The sequence below is a fragment of the Panicum hallii genome, chromosome 6 (genome assembly GCF_002211085.1).
Source record: "Panicum hallii strain FIL2 chromosome 6, PHallii_v3.1, whole genome shotgun sequence".
NCBI lineage: Eukaryota > Viridiplantae > Streptophyta > Magnoliopsida > Poales > Poaceae > Panicum > Panicum hallii.
The window spans coordinates 29,176,354-29,196,478 of record NC_038047.1 but is presented as its reverse complement, the minus strand read 5'-3'; the positions used below and the strand labels follow the sequence as shown (position 1 = coordinate 29,196,478).

The 20,125-nt window shown below is 43.8% G+C and overlaps 1 protein-coding gene across 4 annotated transcripts; it reads left to right on the top strand.

The window, feature by feature from the left end:
• The first annotated feature begins 999 nt into the window (after positions 1–999).
• On the top strand, positions 1,000–11,187 carry LOC112896951. 4 transcript variants are annotated; one of them, XM_025965085.1, is made up of 3 exons: positions 1,008–3,139; positions 9,601–9,684; positions 9,776–11,187. In XM_025965085.1, the coding sequence occupies exon 1, from the start codon at positions 1,398–1,400 to the stop codon at positions 2,346–2,348; it is 951 nt and encodes a 316-aa protein (XP_025820870.1). In that variant the 5' UTR covers positions 1,008–1,397; the 3' UTR covers positions 2,349–3,139; positions 9,601–9,684; positions 9,776–11,187. The 4 variants fall into 4 exon arrangements, with proteins under 4 accessions (XP_025820865.1, XP_025820870.1, XP_025820871.1 ...); XM_025965086.1 differs by having other exon boundaries at positions 9,601–10,349; positions 10,442–11,187; XM_025965080.1 differs by lacking the exons at positions 9,601–9,684; positions 9,776–11,187 and adding an exon at positions 3,370–6,226 and having other exon boundaries at positions 1,000–3,139.
• The last annotated feature ends 8,938 nt before the right edge of the window (positions 11,188–20,125 follow it).

Sequence of the window (20,125 nt, the reverse complement as noted above, 5' to 3'; positions counted from 1 at the left end):
GCCGGGGGGTAGCCGGGGGGCCGCGCCGGGGGGGGGGGGGGCGGCGCGGGGGAGAGGGCGGCGCCGGGGGCGGGGCAGCGCGGGGGGAGGGCGGCGCCGGGGGCAGTGGCGGCGTCGGGGTGGAGAAGGGGAAGAACGAAGGGATAAGGAAAAAGAAACGAATCGGTACGTGTGTAACGAGTGGCAGTGGGTAATTTTACCGACTTTCGATCGCCCCCAACGCAGCGGAAGCATGTGGCCGCCTGCTTCGCGATTTCCACCTGCGGAAGCAGGTTGCGGTGGCAAAAGTTGCGACACAAGCATGTTGTTTGGTTTGGCTTCTACTTTTTCACAGCAGAAGTAGGGTGCAAAAGCAGAACCAAACACACCCTAAGCAGGCGCTGAAATAACGGGATTTGTGGAAGGTGGAAGTGTTGATTGGGTCATGAGGCAGCAGACACGAAGGACGATGAGAGCTGAGGGGGCGACCACAAAGGCGATGCCGTGGCGGCGCCGCCTCGTTCAGTGCCCTAAGGCTATCTCCAACCATTGTTCTCTATATCCTTCTTTATATCCGTCGTTTACAGACTTCTCTGCAAGATTCTTTCCTCTATATCTTATTTCTCTCCAACAACGTTCTCTAAATCTCGTTCTCTATACATTAAACTCTATATTAGAAATGTATTTTGTTCCAAATTTTTATACGTACGTATTTATCATACCTCAAATGCTATGGACATATTTTATTTTTATTTAATCCAGTGTTTAAAACGTAAAGAAAAAATAGAGAACAGGAGAGAGAATCTCTATATATAGAGGAAACGTGTAGCGTTCTCTATTTTAGAAGACCATTTAGAGAACGCTGCTGGAGGATATAGAGAACGAAATCTTCTCTATATACAGGGTAGATAACGGTTTAGACTCTCCCGCTGGAGACAGGCTAAACGAGATTCCCCCCTCCTCCCTCGCGTGCTCCGCCTCCCTCCCCCCACCGCTAGGGGGAAAGGAATCTGCTGCTTTCAAACGACATGCCCCCACCTTCCAGTGGGCGTGCGACTTCCTCAGATGTTCCCACATGGAAGGGGACACTTGGCGAGCGATCCTGTGGGGCAACTGAGGATCCTGGGGTCGAGGTGGCTATCCACCCTGAGGAAGAGATCGAGTCCTCCTCCGGCAAGCTTTGGGCGATCCCCTCCTCCTTCCCCCGCCGCCTCCAACCTAGCGTTCCAGGTTCGGATGGCTTCCTCGCTTGGGTAAGGAAGGATTTGGTGAGAGAGAGGAGAATCACTCTCGAAGAGTGCTACCCGGTCAGGAATTCGGATCGGATTGCAGGCAAACCAACTCGCATCAGCTTCTCGCGTGATATCTGTGGGAGTTCTAATTAGCGGGAGTCCTACGCGGAGGTGGTGAATAGGAAGATGGCGGAAGAGCGAGGGAGATGGGTCTGGCAGCCGGAAAGACCTCCACTGCACCCCAACCGGCGCGGCCAATCTGCCGTGATCCCCCTCCGGTGCGACAACAGCAGCAGCAGCAACTACCGCCACGCCCAAGCCAGCCGCAACCACAGGCACAAGGGGGGAGATCCCAGCAGAGTCAAAATCAGAGAGGTCATCAAGGGCGCCCACCTCTTCAGCAACAAAGTAAAAGAGCTCAGCAGGAAGGTGGGTCTGGGGATGCTCCTCCGATCATTGATGCCAGGTATCGCTCTTTGCAGAGAGCCTGGTCACTTCTTTGGCATATGTGGCAAACCCAAGGTCTGTTTCATATGTGCTGTTCCTGGGCACCATATGGATGTGTGCCCTCGCTGGAATCAACCACTCCCTGCGGCATCCTATTATGGCAGTGCTAGTTTGGGTTTGGGCTTCTACCACTTGAAGGTTGATGAAAAAAGTCCTAGCCAATGGCTTAACCTGTCCAACTGCGGTGTTGTGAGAGTCTTAACTGGTCAGATTACCCTTGTGGAGCTGGAGAAAGAATTAGCTGACATTTACTGCAGGGATTGGCCATTCCAGATTAGAGAGCCAGGGAATTTTTTGGTCAGATTTCCCCCTCATAAGAAGATCTCAGACATTAAGAATTATCCCTCTTTTGGGTTGAGAAAAACTGGTGTTCAGGTAGAGGTCTTGGAATGGATAGGTGAAACTGACCCTCTTGAGGAACTTCAAGAAGTCTGGATACAGATTAGGAGCATACCCCCTAGATGGTGTGATTGGAAAGGCTTTGACCAGATTACTTCAGGTTTTGGTCTGATGCTGGATGTTGATTGGCCTACAATCTTTAAGTCCTTCTATGAAGTCGTGAGAGTTAAGTTGGCTTGCAGGGACCCCTCTAAAATTCCTGCTGAAAGAATGTTTGAAAAAACTCTATAGTATTTCTTTTGTGGTGGAGGGTGAGCAGATGCTGCAGAAAGGTAATGGCAACCCTGATGATCAGGACAAAGGAGATGATGATGATGCAGCTGATGACTTAGATGAAGATCCTGATAAGGAAAATCATATGGATACTGATGGTGCCTCCCACAATACCCCCAAGAACAAAACTGAATCAAGTGGTGGATCTCAGCAAGGTGACTCTAAACTGAAAGCTAAAACTGTCCCTTGCATCACAGCCAGCCATCAAGATTCTTTACAGGCTTCCCAGTTGAGGGATGGCATGACACGTTATGTGGGGATTCTGCTTTGAAGAAGACCCCAGCTGTCCTGACTGATAACCCTGTGGCTAAAGACCTCCCTATGCCTGAGAAGGTCATAGCTGTTGCTCAGAGCACAGATTCAGAGAGTCACTCCAGATGGGATCAGTTCAGGCAATTGGCTCATACAGAATTTGATTAGCTGGAATGTGCCAGGCTCTTGAGAGAGATGGAAATGGATGATTTTAGTGAACCAGAAGATTAAAGTAAGGCAGAAAGAATGAGCATAGACTTATCCTTGCTGTCTGCTACAAAAAGAAACCTCTTAAATGAGCTGGAGGAATGTGCTTACTACACAAGAGAAGGTCATTCAGAAACAGGGCCCACAAGTTAAAACAAAGAAGCAGAAATGGGGACCTCAGCTGTTGGTGGATAGACCGAGGAGGAACACTGGAGACAACAGGACTATTATCCAGAAAGCTGTTAAATTCAAAAGCTACAAGAACCTGGAAGCCCCTACTAAGGGAACAGGTAACTCCTTTGCTGCCCTTGATCCCCAATATTTATCTCAGATTGCTAGCAATGTTGGTGTTTCCTTGGGTAATGATACCAATGCTATTCTCTCCATTATTAACTGCATAAGGAAAGATGAAAATGATAGAAGCAATCAATTTAAAGAAGACTATCCAAAAATTGCTCTGCCTTTTAATCTGGAAGTTGAATTACCTGCTGCTGGTGTTAACACCTGTCCTACTACCCAGGTGGCTGAGGACACTAGTCTACAGATACAATTAAGAAAGGAGACCTGGTCTCAAATAGTTCAAAAAAGCATTGATGCTAATAAAGAAAAAAATGTGAATGATGATAGGAGCATTTTGGAACATTAGGAGCCTGAATAAAACAGGCAGGTTAGAGTGCTTGAAAATTTTTATTGACAACAATTCACTAGACTTTGTTGGTATTCACGAAACAAAGAAAGATGCTTTCCACCAATCCTTCTTTAACTGTTTTGGTGATCAGTTTTCCTGGAACTTCCTACCTGCTTGTGGCACTGCTGGAGGTGTCCTAGTAGGGCTTAGGAAATCCAAATTTAACATTTTAAGATCGGACATTAAACAGTTCTGTATTTCTGCTTTTATTTCTAACTCTAGGGATAATTTTTCCTGGAGGCTGATCTCTGTCTATGGTTCAGCCTATGATGAACATAAATAGGAATTCCTTGAGGAATTACAAAATGTGATGGTAGAATGGGATGGCCCCACCTTACTTGGGGGTGATTTTAATCTGATTATAAATGCTGCTGAAAAGAATAATGATAATATTAATTACCATTGGTCTGATTCCTTTAATGACTGGATTAACCACTGGTGTTTGATTGAACTTAAGAACCCCAATAGGTCCTACACCTGGACCAACAACCAAGAACAGCCAATTATGGCTGTTTTGGATAGAGTCTTTGCTACCACAGACTTTGAAGCCCATTATCCTATGATTAATGTTAAAGGGGCTTCTAGGCTAGGAAGTGATCATGTCCCTTTAGTGGTCAATTTTGGCATTAGCCAGGAAAAGAAACCTTTCCTTTTTCGTTTTGAAAAATGGTGGTTAGAACAGGATGACTTCCATGATATTGTTAAAAATGTCTGTGAGTCTCCTTGCCACTACACAGATGCCCTAGATGTCTGGCAGTATAAGCTGAGATCTCGAAGAAGAAAATTAAAAGGTTGGTCCTTAAACATCAATGCTGACCTGAGAAGAAAAAAACAAGCTCTCCTTGAGGAGTTTGATGTCTTAGATGTTTTCTCTGAAGAAAGCAGTTTAGAAGAAAATGAGAAAGCAAGGATGCAGGAGGTCAAGCAAGAGTTAGAACATATCTGGCAGATGGAGGAAATTAAGGCTAAACAAAGATCTAGAGATAGGTTTATAAGAGGAGACCAAAATACATCCTATTTCCAAGCCTTAGCTAATCAAAGGAAAAGGAAGAAAAACATTAGTGCCCTTCAAGGCCCTGAGGGGGATTGTACAGACAATAAAAGTATGCTGGAGCCACCAACTTTTATAAAAAGCTTTTTGGTTATGAGAAGAAACTTGACATTCATCTCGAGGACTCCTTTTGGGAGGGTGATGAGATGGTGTCAGCTAAGGAAAATGAACTACTGGATGCCCCCCTCTCTGAAGTGGAAATTAAAACAACCATTTTTTGCTCATATGCTGACGGGGCACCAGGCCCAGATGGTTTCCCTTTTCTGTTCTATCAGAAATTTTGGGACTTAATCAAATCTGACTTCATGGCCTTGGTAAATGCCTTTGAGAGAAATGAACTAGATATTAATAGACTCAACTATGTCATGCTCACGCTTATCCCTAAAGAGGAAAACGCTACTGGAATGAAGAAATTCAGACCTATAGCTCTGATCAACTGTAGCTTCAAAATTTTTAGCAAAGCTCTAAACAATAGGCTAATTAAGATTATTGATAGGTTGGTTTCCCCTAATCAAACAGCCTTCATAAAATGCAGATATATCTTGGAGAGTGTAGTAGCAGCTCATGAAATTATTCATGAAATTGCTAGGAAAAAAGAGCCAGGTATAATTCTGAAGTTAGATTATGAGAAAGCTTATGATAGAGTTGATTGGAGCTTCCTTATGGAGGTCCTCCAATCCAGGGGCTTTAGTGCTAAATGGGTTTCTTGGATTCTCAAGTTAACCCAAGGTGGTTCTGTTTGTGTTAGATTAAATGTTAAGAATAATCCTTATTTTGCTGTTGGCAAAGGCTTAAGGCAGGGGGATCCTTTGTCTCCCCTCTGATATGAACGGGGGTGCCCGATCTCCCGTCAGGTGAAGGATAACTCGTTTTGGTCGGAATGCGACACACCGATCCGGCTTCAAGTCAGCAACTCGAACCCCGCAATATTAGCACCACAACTCCTCTGGTTATCAACCGTGGTCACAATCCGGTTGACCTCGCCGAGAAGGCTAATCCCTGCCTGCGAAACGAAGAACACAAGCAAGAACTCGAAAGAAACGCAGCACTCAAATTGAAGTGACAACTGCAGATGAATGATTAAGCTCGAAAGTTGGGGTTCTACAAACCGAAAGACGGCAACTGTTCAAAGACAGATTGATCTAAAGCAAAACCCGAACCCTAATGAGGGTGGCGGCTACTGAGATATAGGGAATAGGGGCGTGGCTTCCCCTTGGACACGCCCCTAATGGGCTCAACGAAGATACACAGCCCAAAGGCCAAATTACGATGTCGCAGCACCGGGACAGATTCTGGATGCCAACTTCCTCGGACAATTCCTGACGACTCAGAATGAGTTTGGGCCTGAAACCAACGCCAATAGAAGCTCCATGAAATTAGCTTTCGTTCCATATGTGGATTGTCAAATTCGGACTTTGGATGTGGCCTGGGCGTCCAATTTACATCAGGCTGCTCTTGGACTCCAAGGTGGACTCGAAGTTAAATTGGATTGGGCCTCCATATGGCTTGGCGGCCCTTACTGTTCGTCCACACCTCCATGCTCCTCTCCATATGTTCCTTGGACCTCTCCTTGGTTCCTAATCACATTATAAAAATTAGGTAGCAAACCATTCTCATAATTATTAATAGAAACGCTTAGGAGCGAGCTCACCTCTAAATTTAATTGTCGCGCGCGAGCTCTTGTGATTGGACCTTGAATGGTTTGAATGTCCAGCGGAGGAACCTCTTGTATATCCATAGGAGTGATGTCCTCATCATCCTCCCCCTCTTGAATCGGAGTCGTCCTCGACTCAAGCACATCCTCTTCTCCTAAGTAAGGTTTCAAATCTGAAATGTTAAAGGTGGGACTAACCCCGAACTCGGGAGGCAACTCAAGTTTGTATGCATTATCATTAATTTTCTCAATTTTCTCAAGTATTTTGAATGGACCATCAACTCTTGGCATTAACTTAGACTTCCTCAAATCTGGAAAACGTTCTTTTCTCAAGTGCAACCACACTAGATCACTCGGTTCAAGCTTTAATTCTTTCTTACCTTTGCTACCAGCAACTCTATATTTTTCAGTCATCTTTTCAATATTTTGCTTAGTTGTTTCATGTATTTTCAATATAAATTCAGCATGTTGTTTAGCCTCACTATGAATTTGCTCACTAGTAGGCAAAGATAAAATATCAATAGGAGTGCGGGGGTTAAAACCATACACTACCTGAAAAGGACTTACCTTGGTGGTAGAATGTGTTGACCGATTGTATGCAAACTCCACATGAGGCAAACATTCTTCGCACATCTTCAAATTCTTCTTTAAAACAGCCCTCAACATGGTCCCCAAGGTACGGTTCACCACCTCCGTTTGTCCATCAGTTTGCGGATGACAAGTGGTAAATAATAATAATTTTGTACCCAACTTGTTCCACAAAGTACGCCAGAAGTGACTCAAAAACTTCGCATCACGATCTGAAACAATAGTAGAAGGCATACCATGCAAGCATACAATCTCTTGGAAAAAGAGGTCAGCAATATGAATAGCATCATCACTTTTATGACATGGTATAAAATATGCCATTTTAGAAAACCGATCCACCACAACAAAAACGCTATCTCTCCCCCTCTTAGTCCTAGACAATCCTAATACAAAATCCATAGAAATATCCGTCCAAGGAATAGAAGGAACAGGAAGAGGCATATACAAACCATGTGGATTCAAGTGTGACTTAGCCTTTTGATATGTAGTGCAGCGACTCACGAACCTCTGAACATCTCACCTCATCTATGGCCAAAAGAAATGGTTGGCCAACACATCCAACGTCTTTGTGGCCCCAAAGTGGCCCATCAAACCTCCACCATGTGCTTCCTGCAACAAGAGAAGACGAATGGATCCAACTGGAATGCATAGGCGGTTAGCTCTAAACAAATACACATCATTCATCACATATTTATTCCAAGCACGTAGATGATCCAAATGTTCCTCATGTGACTTGCTATATATCAAGATATCATCAAAATAAACCACCATAAATTTACCAATGAAAGCACGTAAAACCTCATTCATCAAACGTATGAAAGTGCTAGGTGCATTAGTTAAATCAAAAGGCATCACTAACCACTCATATAAACCAAATTTTATCTTAAAAAGCAGTTTTCCATTCATCACCCAACTTCATGCCAATCTGGTGGTATCCACTACGCAAATCAATCTTTGTAAAAATTATAGCGCCACTTAACTCATCAAGCATATCATCTAACCGAGGTATAGGATGACGGTATCGAATAGTTATGTTGTTAATGGCTCTACAATCTACACACATGCGCCATGTACCATCTTTCTTAGGAACCAAAAGCACAGGTACATAACAAGGACTAAGGCTCTCACGCACATACCCACGGTCTAAAAGCTCTTGGACTTGTCGCTGAATCTCTTTAGTCTCCTCGGGATTGGTCCTGTATGCTGCTCCTCAGGATTGGTCCTGTATGCTGCTCGGTTGGGCAAAGATGCTCCCGGAATCAAATCAATTTGGTGCTCAATACCTCTCAAAGGTGGCAACTCCGATGGGAGCTCATTTGGAAACACATCCTCATACGCCTGCAAAATGTCAGCGACCGCAGGAGGCAAAGTGCTAGCTATATCACGAATAGGAAATAAAGCATCCTTACATATCAAAGCATAGCACACAGTAGAAACATCCATATCATATAGATTAGATTTGGTTACAAGCATATTATGAGTTTTCAGTTTAATAGCGGCCTGGGTTGCAACTGGGGCAGCAACATCAGGTGAAGCAAGTCGTTCTTTATCAGCTTGTACAATTTCAGTAGTGGTCATTGGGTGCAAAGTGATTTTCTAGCCCTTATACATAAGTGTCTATGTGTTACTTCTACCATGGTGGACAGCATCATTATCAAATTCCCATGGATGACCTAACAAAAGCGAATAGGCGTCCATGGGTACCACATCACAATCTGCATAATCAGAATATGGACCAAGAGAAAAATGCACCCGTGCAGTTTGATTTACCTTAACCTTACCCGAGTGGTTTAGCCACTGAACATAGTAAGGATGTTTATGAGGACGTGTGGCTAAACCCAACTTCTGGACCAAATCAGCACTAACCAGGTTGTTGCAGCTGCCTCCATCAATGATGACACGTGCACGCCGATCGTGATCACAAATAAAATCTGGAACAAATTATGGCGTTGCATCTTGTCTGCTTGTCCCAATTGTGTACCGAGGACACGGTGGACAATACAAATCTGTTGAGTGCCCGCATCACCCGCACTCAATGAAAGACCCTTATTAGAAGGTGGGTCATCCTCAGTGTCGTCCTCAGCATCCGAAGTACTGATGTAGCCACCATCATCAGTGGCAATGTATGTCCGCTTGCTTGGGCATTCTCGAATCACATGGCCAAAGCCCTAACAACGATGGCACTGAATGCCAAAGGAAGAGCGCGCTGCTGGTGAGGCACTCTTGGTCGGTTCCTGCACACGAGACTTACCATCGGCAGGCGTGGTTGCTGGAGTTGGTGACACCGCCGTGGAAGCACCTTTGGGAGTAAAAGACTTGGGCATGTAGGATCTGTTGGAGGTGCTCCTGCTCTGAGGTGGTTGCTGCTGTTGTTGTCGTCCCTGCAATTCTTTTTCTGCAAGCATAGCAAGCTGGAACAACTGGTTGGTGGTAGTAAAAGATTTATAGTCAACAATGTCCTGAATTTCACGTTTCAAACCACCATAAAAACGACACACTTTATCCTTAGCATCCTCAACTACACCACATCGAACCATGCCCTTTTGAAGCTCTGCATAATACTCCTGAACAGACATATCACCCTGATCTAAACGTTGTAATTTCTTACGCATATCACGCTTATAAGATGCTGGAACAAAACGATTACGCATTGCGATCTTAAGCGCGTCCCATGAATCAGGTTGTATATTTAATTGAGCACATTCTTACCACCAGATTATAGCAAAATCTTTAAATTCACTAGTGGCTTGTCTAACCCTATGTTGGTCAGGAACAGGATGGGAAGCAAATTTTTGTTCAATAGTCATCTCCCAATCTAAGTATTCCTCTGCATCATAACGACCATGGAAAGAAGGTATGGTAAATTTGACTTTGGCATAAGGATCATCATTACCTGTAGTGCGCCAATGTTTGATTCCTCCCATACCTGTTTTATTCTTGCGAAGACGTTGACGATGGACCTTCTCCGCACGAGTCTTAGCCATATCAGGCTCGCCATCAGACCCAAAAATGATTTCATCATCGTCCTCTAGCCAGTCATCATCGTCGTCTTTGTTCTTGGAAGGGTTGACTTCAAGACGTTGAACCCTGTCGGTCAATGTAGAGAGGCGTTTGTTCACACCCTCAATCGTGTGAGGGTGTGAAGAAGATGACCAAGGGTGTGGCGCAACTCGCCGTGGCGGACGACGAGCCAACGTTGCTGTGAAGCACGGGTGGAGGTGAAGAAATTAAGGCAATCAAGATTAGGGGGGTGATCGTTAGAGTTAATCTTGATTAGTTTAGTGTTTGTGAGTTAAGTGTGTGTTTTTTGTGTTAGTATGTTCGGCTGAGTCGTGCAGCCGTATGTGTGTTAGTGTGCACGTCCAGTATGCGTGTAGAACAGCAGGGTGTGCTGCGAGACTACGGATGCGGTGATCTGCTGCCGGCATGGCTTAGTGCATGTTGAGGAGGTGCGCTGGACCAGGTGTGCACGAGAGGAGCCTCAGGATCTTCGTGGAGTGGAGAGTGTTGTGCATGCAGGTGAGTGTTGGTGGTACTATTCTTCAGGGCCAAGAAGGTGCTTAGTTGGTCAAGTAGGATTAGTGATGATCACCTCGAAATCCTGCATGCAGAACGTGGTCATCAGCTTTATCCGGTTCGTGCGGCCAGAGATGTGAGGACGTGTGGTTAGTGCTAGCGTGCTGTGCGTGCGTGCGTGGGTGGTGTGTGGCACAGTGTGTGTGCTATTTAATCCTACAGCGTGTGTGCGAGTAAAAAAAAGAGAAGCAAGGTGCTAGTGCGTGTGTCGTAGAGCTTCAGTATGGTGTCTAGAGTCTGTACATGCTTGTGTGTTTGAAGTAAAATACAAGTGATGTGGGCTGGGTGCTGGTGTGCAGTGCCATATAATTCTCTTGTGTCCATCGTCTTCTCGGTGGAGCCAAGTGAGTGAGTATTTAGTTAGATTGTGAGCTGGGCCAACAGAGTTGCCCCTACGCTTGATGGGAGCAAGACAGGAGAGCTCGCACGGCTGGAGTTCGTCGGTGGGGAATACGCCAAGTTTGGAAGCATTTCCTGGGGGAGTGCCCTTCACAAATGTACCTCTGACGGAGACTGGTGATCGATCGGCTTCTACCATACCTATTCCGCCGATTGGCGTTGCGAACTTTTTCATTCCTGAGTTTGTAATCTCTGCTGAACTTAGCGGGCGCGCTTCGAATACGCTGCTCTGAACTGAAACAGCTGAAAAGGCTGAAAATCATTATGCTTTGTTTCTAGAAATAAAGCGGGGATTCCTTCTGTCAAAAAGAAAATGAGGCAGCAGGCCAAGAAAGCAGGCTTATTTCTTTTGTTTGGGCTTAAATAGATACAATTTGATCCAGTTACATGTACACCTACATGTATGTACATACAAACTGAATTTTTTTTGTCAAATTTATTGGTTGTATATCTATACACCCATGCACCTCTAATGCATCCGCCCCTAGCACCTACAATTCCTTTTGAGAGAGAAAGTCAATTGGGCGTGCACGTGCTGATGGCAAACACAAGTTTTGCCCTTGGCTACACTACTAGAAAAATGATTTGCGCTAGTGGTTAAAACGTATTTGTGCTAATGGTTTTGGCACGCACTTGGCTAGACGGCTTAATAAGCACCACCAGTCAGTATAATAAAACAAAAATTTATATTTTAAAATTTTTGTAAGCATCCAATCATGTGGTGTATAGGATTTGAACCTAAGACGTTCCAATCCACGCATACAAGGCCTCTTAGTTAACACATACATTCCAAACCGTCGCGTCGCACCTGCACAACACATCTTACCTATATAAACAATACTATTTCTTTTTATCCTAAAATAAAAAATTTGTCAAATATAAAGTTTTAGATCTCACCGAGCTCAACAACTTTGGTATAGAGTTCATCTTGATTGAAGGTCATTCGAAATAAGATCAAATATTCATTTTTAGAATTAGATATGAGAAATTAAACAAATATTTGGGCCCGTAAACAATCTGAATAAAAAAATTGTCATCTATAAAGTTTTATCTCATCGAGCTTTATAGTTTTAACATAAATTTTGTTTTTATTTGACTTCTGAAAGGATCGTGGCCCAAGAAGAGGATGAATCGGGTCTTTTTCAATTTCTACCAAATTCTTAACCTACAACTAGTGTTGCCCAATCTATGAATTTTGAACCTATCAACTAGAGCACACTAACAACATGATCCTAGGTAGGTAAACACACTAACATGCTCATATTGCTTAGTAAAGATCACACTATCAATTATATTGCCTAGTCAAGAGAGCACACTAGGAAGTAAAGATCCTACTCAATAAGCAAGTAAGCAAACATAAAAACAAGTAAAACAAAAAATAAACGCTTGAATGTAAATGAGAGGGACACGAGACAACCGGATCTTTTCCCGTGGTATCGAGGACACCCACTAAGGATTGAGCTCTCTTGCGTCACCAAGAAGCAAGTCCTCACAAAGAATGCTCCTTCTCCATCTCTGAAGCGACGAGCTTCAAACCGCATACAATCTTCTCTTCTTAGGGCTCCCACAAACTCCAAGAGCTCACCAAGCTCGTAAGACTTCACTTTACCTACAATAAGCTAGCCCTAAGCTCAACCAAACTTTGCTACTCTTAAATGGATGGTTTCATCTTGTTTGGATCAAACTCTCAAGCCCAAGATCTTCTTATCATGGCTTCTAGTCTTTCTCTTCTGTTCTGGAGTGGCATTAGTTTTAGAAATACGCCCTAGAGGTAATCATAGAGATGATGATATTTCATTATATCCATGATGTATTATGTGTTCATTGAATATCAATGAAAGGCAACTTGTATTGATTGAAAATTATGTGAATTGTTTGTGAGACTCTTTACTTGTATGGTTATTCTAAAGTTGTTCCTAGTCGGAGTTCATGTATGGACACACATGAATATTAGACTAGCACAAGTATTAGTTGATGACTGTGTTTCACAAGTCATAGACATGGAGATGTCAAACTAATAATGTGGGTATATGTATGGTACGAGGCTGGACCGACCCAACTCGAGAAATAGTGATTTCTCATTACACAATGTGTACACTGTGTCCTTAGACCTGAGATTGTTGCATATACTCAAGATGTGAACCGACCTGCTTAGGAGCCATCAAACGCTACTCCGTAACTAGGTAGTCATAAAGGTGGTTCTCGGGTTTGTAAAGAAGCATGCTATGAGACATGGTCAGTCAAGATGGGATTTGCCCCTCTCTGCTTGAGAGAGATATCTCTGGGCCCCTCGAGTGATCGGATCAAGAAATACTTGGCCGTGCTAGGGTTAAGTGTTAACCTAAGATTTTGGATCACGGCATCGAGAAAGAGAGGTCAGCTTGGAGCTAGACCAAATATTATGAGGCAAAGGGAATAGCATGTATATGAGATTGTGACTGCTCGTCTGATATGATCTTTGCGCGCGCATAGGAGTTGACACATCTTGCTAGAGGCCGCTGCCAACTATTGGTCGAGTAGGAGTACTCGGACCATGTCTGTTTGCGTGTGAGCCCATAGGGTCACACACTTAATGGCCTGGAAGCCTAATGAGGATATGATCTGAACTATACTAGGCTTAGGTGCACTAATGAGCCTCGGTTAGGAAGCCAATTAGTGGGTGCCTATAAAAGAAGGGTTGGGGGCGTATGGAGGGGCTAACCCTAATTTCACGCATACTGGCAGTCGCCTGTTCCCATGCCCGTGCCCACGGTTGTCCTCGAGGACATAGCAATCTGAAGTGCAATGCTTCTTCCCCGTATGTGTGGATACATTGGAGGTGCTACATGTGCTGCACGAGGACGAGCCGCACATGAGGAGGTCTTGCAACTGCATTGCCAGCGATGGACTGCACTACCCCGACGCGCTGTAGAAGTTCCGCACCCGCGCGTCTAGTGGTAATTCCGTGGTCTATAACAGCAGTTTTCCTAGTTTATGTGGTGGAAATTTTTGTTTATTGCTAGCGTAGCCCACCTTATATCCCTTTAGTAGTATTAGAGCTGTAGCTGCTTCGCTATAGGTTCGGATGTGTGCATATGGAGATATGCGTGAATGTAGCTGAAACCCTAATCCTATTTCGTGTCCTCGCTACGATGGTCGTGTAACGATATACTCCTACCGGTCGGATATCCGCCATCGGAGTTAAGTGATACACATAAACCTAGTCAAAGCAGGCGGAGATCAATGAGATTGGTCGAATCGAAACCTAGGATGAATCACTAGATGCATATGATGCTTAGGGTGGCAGATTGGATCTGCTATCGGGTTGAGAAAGTTGCAGAAACATGCTATTTGGTAAAATAGCCATAACTTTTGCATATGAACTCGGATTGAGGTGAATTTTATATGAAAATTCATCTACAGAAAGTTTTACTCATGAAATTCAACCCCTTCAGCATTTTGGCTAAAATTAGATTTCCCAAAAATAGCATGGAAGATGGAGTTTCGGGCGTTCAAAGTTTAGACGTTGTCGCGCCTAACTTGTGTTTGCAGGATCATGTGTGATCGGTATGGCCCTTATGTAATTTTCATGACCTACGTGTCATGAGTAATGCAATATGGCAGGAGCCAAATGTATTGCCAATTTGTGTAATGGCCTACATGCCAATCTGTGATGATCCGATCCGACAATGGAACTAGAATTCGGTAGTTATAGTTCTTGGAGGACTCGTCACTTGGAGGATGGTGCACATGGAACATGGAGATGGAGATCATCATGGTAGATAGATTCTATGGAGATGGAGATCACCATGTGAATATGGGCCATACTGATTCACAACTATGTGTTTGCCGTGCTTATCATTTTACTTCTACTTGCGATAATGTGTTTTTTTGCATACAGTGGAAGTAGACCGGTCAATCCCTCGCAATGTTTAAGTTTAAATGCCCTCCCAACTAAACCTTGCTCCATCGCGTGTCTTGTACAATTAGTGGTGGGTCTATGAATTTAGGGTGCCACTAGTTTTCCTTGACTTGATGAGTTTGTATCGGATACTTACACGCATAAAGGGTTGGAAAGCTTAAGCAAGGTCATCTTAATGGTTAAGGACCTTGGGGCACAAAGGTTGGGAGCCGAGACATAGAGATGTCACCCAACAACAAGAGTCATATGTGATATGATTAGCAGAGAGTTGCTTACCGATCTACTTGTCTTCTAGCGGTGATGCTAAAGCTCACTAGACGACTTGATAGTTGTGGGTCTTGAATCACTAAGTATCAATGGAGGGATATTGATTTTAGTGGGAGTAGATTATGTTAAATGTTTAATGTGATTTACTCTATCATGGATACATTTGTCTTAGTATTTTGCATTATTATTTTGTTGTAGATCAATGGCACCTAGCACCACCACATCTTTTACTTTGCGTTCGATCCTTGAGAAGGATAAGTTGAATGGGACTAACTATACGGATTGGATCTGTAACCTGAGAATTGTTCTCAGGGCTGAGAAAATGGAAGACATTTTGGATGCCCCATTACCAAAAGAGCCTGCTGATGATGCAACTGCTACTGTCAAGAATGCTTACAAGAAAGCATGTGACAACAATCTTGAAGTGAGTTGCCTTATGCTTGCTTGCATGGAACCCGAGCTGCAGATGCAGTTTGAGAGAAACCATGAGGCGCACGATATGATCATGGCACTTCAGGACATGTTGCAAACACAGGTCAGGACTAAAAGGTTCAATGTATCCAAGGCCTTTGTTGAGAGCAAGCTAGTAGAGGGCGCAATAGTGTGGCCGCATGTGATCAAGATGGTTGGTTACACACAGAGGTTGGAGAAGCTGGGCTTCCCACTCGGCCAAGAGTTGGCCACTAATTTCATTCTTGCATGTTTACCGCCGAGCTATGGGAACTTCATCTCGAACTACCACGTGCATGGGGCTAAAAAGGGCTTGAATGACCTATGCGGCATGCTCAAGACAGCAGAAAGTGACATCAAGAAGAGCACAGGCGGCGACTATGTGATGGTGGTCCAGAACAAGCCTAACTTCAAGAAGAAGGGTACTTCTTGGAAGAAGAAGAAGAAGGGCATGGCTAAGGTTGAGAACCCCACGCCGAACCCAGATCCTAAGGCTAAAACTGGACTAGCTGCTGACACTGAGTGCTTTCACTATCATGAAAAGGGTCACTGGCAGAGAAACTGCAAGGTGTACTTAGCTTCTTTGAAGACCCGCGGAAGTAAGAGTACTTCCGAATCAGGTACCCTTACTGTTTATGCTATGGATATTTTGATTGCTGATTCTTTTGTCAATTCTTGGGTATTTGATACCAGATTGGTTGCTCACATTTGTAATTCGATGCAGGGGCTGACAAGAAGTAGAAGCGTGGCAAGAGAAGTTGATTTCCGCGTGGGCAGTAATGCAAGAGTTGCTGCGTTGAGCATCGGGACGATGCAACTCCACCTCCCATCAGGATTTATTATGGAGTTGAATAATTATTATTTTGTTCCTAGTTTGAGTCGAAACATTGTATCTTCTTCATGTTTGATGATGGATGGTTATTTATTTGTGAGTGAAAACAATGGTTGTGTGATCTCTAAGAATGATATGTTTGTGGCTTTTGCGTGTATTAAGAATGGGTTGTTTGTTTAAAATCTTGATGATTCACCTATCTATAATGTAAGTGCTAAAAGGCTTCAGCCTAATGATTTGACTCCTACCTATCTGTGGCATTGTCATTTGGGTCATATAAGTGAGAAGCGCATGAAGAAGCTCCATTCGGATGGGCTTTTAACTTCGTTTGATTTTGAATCATACAAGACATGTGAAGCTTGTTTGCTAGGCAAGATGACAAAGACACCATTCATAGGTTTTCCTGAGAGAGCATCAGACTTGCTGGAACTCATACATACTGATGTGTGCGGACTAATGAGCACGGCGGCTAGAGGAGGATTCCAATACTTCATAACTTTCACTAATGATTTAAGTAGATATGGCTATGTCTATTTGATGAAGCATAAGTCTGAAACCTTTGAAAAGTTCAAGGAATTTCAGAATGAGGTTGAAAATCAACGTGGCATGAAAATTAAGGCCTTGCAATCTGATCAAGGAGGTGAGTATTTGAGCCATGAGTTTCAGAATGAGTTTGAAAATCAACAAGTGATGCTAATGTAGCAGAACAAGTCGAGATACCCGTGGCAAAAGAAGCACCATCGCAGCCACGAAGGTCGGCAAGGCTTCATGCAGCGCGTGAGATATTATTGTTGGATAGTGATGAGCCTGCGACACATGCAAAAGCGATGATGGACCCAGATTCCAAGAAATGGCAGAGTGCCATGAGATCCGAGATAGACTCCATGGGAGACAATCAAGTTTGGAACTTGGTTGACCCGCCTGATGGTGTTAAAGCCATAGAGTGCAAATTGATCTATAAGAAGAAGAAAGATATGGATGGAAATGTTCACATCTATAAGGCTCTACTTGTCACAAAAGGGTTTAGACAAGTTCAAGGAGTTGACTACGATGAGACATTCGCTCCCGTAGTGATGCTTAAATCTATTCGGATCATTCTAGCAATAGCCACGTATTTTGATTATGAGATATGGCAGATGGATGTCAAAACAGCTTTACTAAATGGAAACCTAGATGAGGACGTGTAAATGATATAGCCCAAAGGTTTTATCGATCCGACCAATGCTGGAAAGGTATGCAAACTTCAGAAATCCATTTATGGGTTGAAGCAAGCATCTCGGAGTTGGAATATTTGTTTTGATGAAGTAATCAAAGGGTTTGATTTTCTTCAGAACGAAGAAGAAGCTTGTGTTTACAAGAAGGAAAGTGGGAGCTCTGTTGCATTTCTGATCCTATATGTAGATGACATATTACTGGTTGGAAATGATATTCCTATGCTGGAATCCGTAAAGACTTCACTAAAAAATAGTTTTTCTATGAAGGACTTAGGGGAAGCCGCATACATTCTGGGCATAAGAATCTATAAAGATAGATCGAGAAGGCTTATTGGATTAAGCCAAGATACTTACATTGACAAGGTGTTGAAATGTTTCAGCATGGAACAATAAAAGAAAGGGTTCTTGCCTATGTCATATGGTATAGATCTTAGCAAGACTTTGTGTCCTTCGATGACTGATGAGCTGGATGGCATGAGCAAGGTTCCACATGCTTTGGCAATTGGATCTATCATGTATGCGATGATAAGTACACACCCAAATGTCTCATATGCTCTAAGTGCTACGAGCAGGTACCAGTCTGAACCAGGTAAGAGTCACTAGACAGCGGTGAAAAACTTTCTTAAGTACTTCAGAAGGACTAAAGATGTGTTCCTAGTCTATGGAGGTGAGGAGGAGCTCACTGTAACGGGTTTCACTGATGCTAGCTTCCAAACCGACAAAGATGATTCAAAGTCGCAATCAGGATTTCTGTTCACATTGAATGGTGGTGCTGTAAGTTGGAAAAGTTCCAAGAAGAATACCATGGCTGATTCTACAACGGAAGCCAAGTACATTGCAGCTTTGAAGCTGCAAAGGAAGGTGTTTGGATGAGGAAGTTCCTCATTGAGCTTGGTGTGTTTCCGAATGCGTCCAGCCCATTGAACCTCTACTGTGACAACAATGGGGCAATAGCGTAGGCTAAGGAGCCAAAGAATCACTAGAAGAACAAACATATGCTGCGGAAGTTCACCTCATACGAGAGTTCATCAAACGGGGTGAGATCAAGATATGCAAGATACACACAGATTTGAATGTTGTTGATCCTTTGACAAAGCCTCTTCCACAGCCTATGCATGAAGCGTACACAAGAGCTATGGGTATTAGATATCTTCTAGATTAGACTCTAGTGCAAGTGGGAGACTGTTAGAAATATGCCCTAGAGGTAATCAGAGAGATGATCATATTTCGTTGTATCCACGATGTATTATATGTTCATTGAATATTCATGAATGGAAACTTGTATTGATTGTTAATTATGTGAATTATTTGTGACACTTTTACTTGTATGGTTATTCTAAAGTTTTTCCTAGTTAGAGTTCATGTATGGACAGACATGAATATTAGACTAGCACATGTATTAGTTGATGACTGTGTTTCAAAAGTCATAGATATGGAGATGTCAAACTAATAATGTGGGTGCATATATGATATGAGGCTAGACCGACCTAACTCAAGAAATAGTGATTTCTCATTACACAATGTGTACGCTGTGTTCTTAAACTTGAGATTGTCGCATGTACTCAAGATGTGAACCAACCTACTTAGGAGCCATCAAATGCTTCTTCGTAACTGGGTAGTCATAAAGGTGGTTCTCGGGTTTGTCAAGAAGCTTGCTGTGAGACATAATCAGTCAAGATGGGATTTGCCTCTCTCTGTTTGAGAGAGAGATCTCTAGGCCCCACGGGTGATCAGATCAAGAAATGCATGGCCGTGCCAGGGTTAAGTGTTAACTAAGGATTCTGGATCACGGCATCGAGAAAGAGAGGTCAGCTTGGAGCTACACCAAATATCATGAGGCAAAGGGAATAGAATGTATATGAGATTGTGACGGATCGTCTGATATGATCTTTGTGCGTGCATAGGAGTTGACTCGTCTTGCTACAAGCCACTGCCAACTATTGGTTGAGTAGGAGTACTCGGACCATCTCTGTTCGCGCGTGAGTCCATAGGTTCACACACTTAAGGGGCTGGAAGCCTAATAAGGATATGATCTGAATGAGACTGGGCTTAGGTGCACTAATTGGCCTCGGTTAGGAAGCCCATTAGTGGGCGCCTATAAAAGAAGGGGTGGGAGCGTATGAAAGGGCTAACCTTAATTCCACGCCTGCTGGCAGTTGCCTATTCCCATGCCCGCGCCCACGGTTGCCCTCATGGACCTAGCAGTCCGGAGTGCGACGCTTCTTCCTCGTACATGTGGATACCTTAGAGGTGCTACATGTGCTGCACGAGGACGAGCCGCACGTGAGGAGGTCTTGCAACTGCACTACCGGCAATCGATTGCACCACCCCGATGCACTATAGAAGTTCCGCAGCCACGCATCTAGTGGTAATTCCGTGATCTATAATAGCAGTTTTCCTGGTTTATGTGGTGGAAATTTTTGTTTATCGCTAGCGTAGCCCACCTCATATCTCTTCAATTAGGTATTTAGGGTGTCAAGTGCAGCTCAAGTGACCCGGGGGAAGTGGATATATAGGCTAGACAGCTAGCTATAGCCGTTGCCAAGAACTTTTCCGAAAAGCATAAAACGTCGGTTAAACCAGTCACAGGCGTGGTTCAACCGGTCACATTGAGCTATGAATAGTAGCCATTAAACCCAAACAGTCTTCTTGTCTG

Coding starts and splice junctions, on each gene's coding strand:
- LOC112896951 (XM_025965080.1), top strand. CDS start 3,848: ATGGTAGAATGGGATGGCCCCACCTTACTTGGGGGTGATTTTAATCTG.